This window comes from Acyrthosiphon pisum, chromosome A2 (genome assembly GCF_005508785.2).
Source record: "Acyrthosiphon pisum isolate AL4f chromosome A2, pea_aphid_22Mar2018_4r6ur, whole genome shotgun sequence".
NCBI classification, from domain to species: domain Eukaryota; kingdom Metazoa; phylum Arthropoda; class Insecta; order Hemiptera; family Aphididae; genus Acyrthosiphon; species Acyrthosiphon pisum.
In genome coordinates this window covers 54,639,861-54,646,327 of record NC_042495.1, presented here as the reverse complement: position 1 = coordinate 54,646,327, position 6,467 = coordinate 54,639,861, and the positions used below count along the sequence as shown (strand labels likewise).

At 28.3% G+C, this 6,467-nt stretch overlaps 1 protein-coding gene across 1 annotated transcript; it reads right to left on the bottom strand.

The window, feature by feature from the left end:
* Positions 1 to 861: 861 nt before the first annotated feature.
* LOC100169374 (mitochondrial-processing peptidase subunit alpha) lies at positions 862 to 5,424 on the bottom strand. The gene is made up of 12 exons (XM_001945641.5): positions 5,060 to 5,424; positions 3,783 to 3,985; positions 3,612 to 3,691; positions 3,450 to 3,532; positions 3,279 to 3,381; positions 2,950 to 3,042; positions 2,558 to 2,730; positions 2,370 to 2,466; positions 2,096 to 2,307; positions 1,715 to 1,880; positions 1,523 to 1,655; positions 862 to 1,112 (listed from the first exon to the last, which is right to left on the bottom strand). The coding sequence occupies exons 1-12, from the start codon at positions 5,158 to 5,160 to the stop codon at positions 952 to 954; spliced, it is 1,605 nt and encodes a 534-aa protein (XP_001945676.2). The 5' UTR covers positions 5,161 to 5,424; the 3' UTR covers positions 862 to 951.
* Between the last annotated feature and the right edge of the window lie 1,043 nt (positions 5,425 to 6,467).

The following is a 6,467-nucleotide window of genomic DNA, read 5'->3' as shown; positions in this document are numbered from 1 at the left end:
GAATAAGGAACGAGGATCTGGAACGAGTTCATATTTTAACAAATGAACGGGGAACGGAACGAGATCTTTTTAAAAAGGAACTTTCCCATCACTGATTAAATAGCTATCGCCTATTTTTAACATAGGTAATCTACGTAAGCCTAATAAACCTACCTAGTGCACACTGCACAGTACGACACACTAGGCAGTCATCCTTCTTATAATTGTATATTTGTATAATATATTTTTATACTTGGGATAACGATTAGCCATCCCTTAAAATATGTGTGGCGGCGGCCACATCTAATATATTGGTTTGGTGCCACTGCAAGCAGAATTCTGCAGAAATAAACGAATATGCCGGTATCACTGTGTAAGCTATATCGTATATAACAAAAAATAAACAAAGTGTTGTAAACTTATGTTTAGAAACCTAAAAACTAAAAATTATATTTTGATAATCATTTCATGTCTACAAAATAATTGGTAAAAGTCCATAGATTTAAGATCTTTATCTCTTAATATTTTGAATTGACTTTTGGGGTTTTGTTCAGTTTCTCAGTTGACTTAAGTGACACATAAAACCATAACTGAAATGGAGGTCAATAAAGGTCATCGGGTTCGGGTAGCCTATCCTCCCGAAATATTTTCATAGCATTACCATTGAGAATAAAATTACTGAATATTTGTATAGAATATAAAAGGTTTGTCATTTCTATAATATTATGTACTTAAATTATATCTTTATACACTAGGCAATAATATATTAAGTATTCAGAATTTAAATTCCTAAAATTATAAAACTAAATAATTATATCTTTTAGATCTACAATAATTATAAGTATAAATCATTAATAGTAATTAATAATAATAAATTTGGCATTATACATAAAATATCAACTTATATATTTTGTTTGAATACATTTATTTTAAAGTTAACAAGAATGCAAAATGGACCTAAACTAAAACAAATTAAAACCGACCAAATATCTTTCCTTTTGGTTTTGTATTAATCAACTCTTGCATTTCTTCAATTAGTGGTAATTTTGAAATATTTCCACGGGCAACAACTGTTAGTGGGGTATCCACAATTTTCTTGACAATTCTTACTATATCATCTTCAGTTACATTTTCTAAAAAAATAAAATGAGAAAAATGTAAAAATAATGCTTGAATTATTGTATAAAATTGTTTGGGTACTATATTATTTCTACTTTGCTTATATCCCTGTAATGAAACAATTGAAAATTAGCCCAATTTAATCAATCTAATATATTGATATAATAATATAAACTATAATATTATATATTTATACTTACTTATATTATAAGTATTGATCTTACATATTTATTGTAAATTTTTTTTTCTCTATATAAAGTGTTCCATTAACTAACTACCTTTATTTTCTTGGTCAATTAATGTGATTTTTTTTTAAGTATTTTTAATTTTTTATATGCTCAAGCACTTGGCCAAGTCAAATTGGGGTACTAGACTTGGTTCTTTAAATACTCGCACAACCTAATATTTTTTATTTAAAACCTACCAATTTCTTGGAGAAGTTCTTCTGGTCTTTTTCTATAACCACACGCTAAAATTTGCCTAACCATGTCTTCAAACACAATTGGACGTGCTTCTAAATTCATCAATAGGAGTGACTGCAATTGTTTTTTTGCTCTCTATAAAATAAATAATGTCATTAAATAATATGAACATTTCAAATTAAATTAATACATACAGCAAGTTCTTCTCTTTGAATATTACTAGCCATGTTAGCAATTTCAAACACAATGACTTTGACCATATCACGAACATATTGTGGTTCAGCACTGGCATGAATGCAGAATAATCCACTATCAGTATATGAATGGTTATAAGCAGTAGCACTATACAACCAACCGTACCTAATTATACAAGTATAATATTGTGATTGCATTTTTAATAGTCAATAGGTATTATTTAAGCTGGATACACACCAAAGCAATAAGAAAAAGGCGGTTACGTTATTGCAAAGGGTTATGGCATTTTTTTTGTTTTCTGCATTGGTGTGCGTCTGGGCCTTATTTCAATATTATAATATGTGTTTGTATTTTGTTATATACAAAAATCACATGCATACCGGTTCAAAACATTTCTATACAGCCTCGTATACATTCCTTTACCCGGTCCACCTGCACTAAAAGATCCACCACCACCCATCATCAAATTTAATACACACGATGGAACAAAATCATTAGAGTCCACTAGAGGTATAGATTCCAGACCAATCATAACATGTGATAAAACAGCTAAACCAGATGGTCCAGGAAATGCAGGAATATCACAATTTTCCTATAATGTTTAAATATGTATTAAACAATTAATAAATATTTTAAATAATAATAAATACATACTTTGATTATTCCACCGGTGTATTGTGGTATTGAGTTATCAATACTAATTGTATCAAGCTTTTCATTGTTCCAAATTGGTTTTTCATCAACTAAGTACCTAAATATAACAAATATTTAAATATGCGATCAAGTGAAAATCAAATTAATTTTTATATATTAATTTGTGTAATATTAATTATTTCAAGTACTTTTGTACACTATCAACAAGTTCTTGATGATCTACTCCAACTCCTCCAACAACAATTCGTTCAGGTACATAATGGTTTTTCAGATAGGTAAGTAGAACTTGACGATTGATTTTGGATACATTTTCAGTTGGACAAAGTTTTGATAAGCCCAATGTATTTTGTTGGAAAGCAGCCTAAATGAAAATATATATTTAAGCCAGGGCTTGAATCTGATATTGAGGATACCGATTTTGAATACCGGTTAAAACTGAATGCGATACCAAAACCGAAAACAAAGTTGAAAAAAATAAATACCGATATCCAAAACCGAAATTGGAAAAATATTTTCGGTTTCAATCCCTGTTTTAAGCAAAACAAAAAACAATGTGTTTAAAATATTTAAAAGTATTTACCATATGCACCAAATTTTCAAGCAATTGATCTTGTTCAGGTCTTATCATTAATGTATCATGCTCAAATAAAATTGCTTTGCTTGCAGCCATTACCTGTAATTTATTATTTAAGAAAAACAAAATAATAAAATTAGACAGTTGGATTATATCAACATCAAAACTTATATTTCGATTTAAAATATAAATTCTCTATATAAAAAAAAATAAATAAATAATAAACATAATGTTTGAACAATTACTTATAATTAATATTATTTTAAAAAGTTAAATTATTTTTACAAATACATATAAAAACAATTTAATCAATTAAATTATATATATTTTATAACCTCGTCGTCTGTAATCCTAGGCCGTAAAACCACATCAGCAAGTACTTTTATAATATTATCCACATATTTTCTATTAGCACTTGCGGCATATAACACTACATCTCTATAACAGAAAAACCAACAAATAACACAAAAATAATAAAACTATGTTATAATTAGATAAAAATTTACCGGGAACACTGTGCATCACACAAGCCGTTGTATTTTTCAATTTCATTTAAAATGTCATTATCTCCAGGAAAATTAGAAGTTGTCTAATATCAAAAATAATTTTAAAAAATGATATTATATCAAACAAGAAATTGATCATTAAAATAATGAAATATTACTCACATTAAAAGCCAATTTTTCAAGGAAATGATTAACACCACTTGGATATTGTACTTCATATCGACAACCAGAATTTATCGCCACTAATAAATAATAAAATAATAATTTTTAGTATAAGAAATAAAAATTATGTGTCCAGAACATGAGCTAAATAAAAATGTATTTAAAATTTACCTCCAACAGTACAAAATTCTCCATATGCAACTTCAGATGCCACTCTTATCCCACAAGGTAATTGTGTAATATTTGTTTTCACATTATGAAGCTTATGTTCACTGTATATAACATTTGGCAAGTTTGGCAATGTTTCAGTGAGTGGAGGTTGATTGAAAGAACATATATTCTCAATTTTTGTTGAAAATTTACATGATGTACTCCTAATATTAAAAAATTTTATGTAGTAAACAAATTTAAATTTGTTTTATTATAGGTACAGGTTTATAGTTTTCTATCATAAAAAATCAAAATCAATTAGGAATCTACCTAATACATCTACACTTATTGGTTTTATTTAACTACCATAATATCATGTAATATGTAATAATATGTAGACCAAATGATTGACCAGTTTATCCTCCTCCTACCAGTAGTATAATTTGGGGGGGAGGCAAGGTGGGCGTTTGCCCCATTCTGATTTTAAAAGCAGCCCAATGGGCCGGTGTCCAGTGGTTTTTGATTAACCATTATTATATTATATTGTGTAGGTACCAAGAATTTATTGTCACAATGATGAATAGTTAATTAATAATTACTAATTAATAGTTGGAATATATTTATATTCAGACAAATGTGTGGACGTGCCTGAAAGTTGGTATGCATGTATGTATGTCTATATTATGTGTTTTATGAAGGAAAAATGACATTATATATTAATATGTGCTTGCGAGCGGTTGTTTCTAAGTTACCTACCCCGCTACTCATCAAGGCTGATCAAAACTTTTGCCCCAATTTATTAAAAACTGAAAATACGCCACTGCCTCCTACCATCTCAACGCCCGCTTCTTCAGTACTAAGTGTGACTATCACGATTAACAAGTATTAATTAAATTTTATTAAAACTTATAAGGAGGTATACTTAATGTTATAAATCTTAATAACTAGAAGAATATTAATGAGAGGGCTGCATAAAGATTAATAAACTAAAAATACCTACTATTAATACTAAAATAAAATTATATTTAGAAAATATAGGTAGATACATCATTAATAATTATTTCTTAACTCGTTAACGTAATTTCAAAAGCATTATTTTTTTGATATTAATAATAAAAATAAAGTTATAATTTATTTATTTCTCATATGTAACTATATTTTTATAAACATAATACCAATGACCCAAGGAATTCAAATTGAAAAATATTTTTAATATTGATTTAAAAACGCACATTACACTACAATTACATATTGATATGAAGGAAACAAATAATAAGAGATTTTAGAATTATACATACAGTTCTTTTAATGTCTTTTTTCTACCGAAATGATTCAAACACGAGATTGAAGATAGTCGAGATGTCATAATGACCGGTGTTTTATAATATATAGTGGCCATTATCACGTCCACCGTGAAATTACAGTAGTCAGTACTTCAGTAATTCAGTAACTTCAATACTCAATAGTCAGTAACCGTAAAGCGTAAACTGCTAATCTTAAAACTACCTGGCAAAGTTAAGTCAATAACCAAATATTAAAATATTATGTTAACTGTTGTGTTTTAGTTTTCACTTTTTGAGTTATCACTTTTCACGTCCTGTAATCTCCACGATCGCTAATCTGTTTTCTGTCCTACGATATTAATACCACAGAATAGATCATGACTGGAATAAGCCATAAGGAGACAAAGCTCCACTTCTGATAACGTCCCGAAATGAGTAGCATGATTAAACGGCCACAGGCTGCGCTGCGTACGCTATGGTTGCTACTTTAACAGTTTAACCCGTGTAGTATATAAAGAAATTATTCATGTTTTTGTGTTTTTTAGAAAAAATATACATTATTTTGAACTATGACTCTCTTTGGATTTTATAGCTTGTACGATTAGGTACGCATTTATACATGTGCAATGTGCAGAAGTGTATATTTCATAAACATATTATTCTTTAGAAACAAATTTGAGTGTAACGATACATAATATCAGGGGTATAAAACAGAACAATAAAACGATCGTTCTAGAAAACATAATATTATGTGTGTGGTGAATCATTCAATCATATAGGCTCTGACTTGCTGTGAACAGAGGATATATTATAGGCATAAAATAACCAGATATAGTGTTGACCGTTGACGGATTGTATAGGTAATTTAATTATTTACAAAAAAATAAAAATACCTCTAAACATATTATATACTTATTATACCTAATACTTATATTTACAATATAATATGCTTTATGTATATTATAATAGTACAATGTACTTATCCGCGTTCTGAAATGAACATTTTTACCCAACCGTACAAAGTGTCTGTGTTCTAGAATGTAACTTTTTAACATTTTGCACATTTAACGCTCGACTGTATCAAGTGACCTAGAGCCTTAGAAGAGTTTTGAACAGATGTTATCCATTGCAAATATTTTACAGGTACCTTTATTGATACATCAGGATTAATTTTTTATTAGTTTTAGCTTGGAAAATGATTGGACTGGTCCTGTCACAGTAATTGCTGGCATTATAAGAAAAATGATGCAAGCTCCTAAAACGTCTGGAAAATACGTATGTATACATAATAAATCGTTATCTATACTAAAGCTAACCAAATATTTTATTATTTTGAGTTTTCATCTTTTATAACTGTTTTTTAAGTTAAAATTTGTCGTGGAAAGTCCGAATTGATAAACATCATTTAATTCTTTTATATATG

Coding starts and splice junctions, on each gene's coding strand:
- LOC100169374 (XM_001945641.5), bottom strand. CDS start 5,160: ATGGCCACTATATATTATAAAACACCGGTCATTATGACATCTCGACTA. Junction 3,692..3,782: donor AGAATTTTGTACTGTTGGAG/GTAAATTTTAAA, acceptor ATTATTTATTAG/TGGCGATAAATTCTGGTTGT. Junction 3,533..3,611: donor TTGAAAAATTGGCTTTTAAT/GTGAGTAATATT, acceptor TTTTGATATTAG/ACAACTTCTAATTTTCCTGG.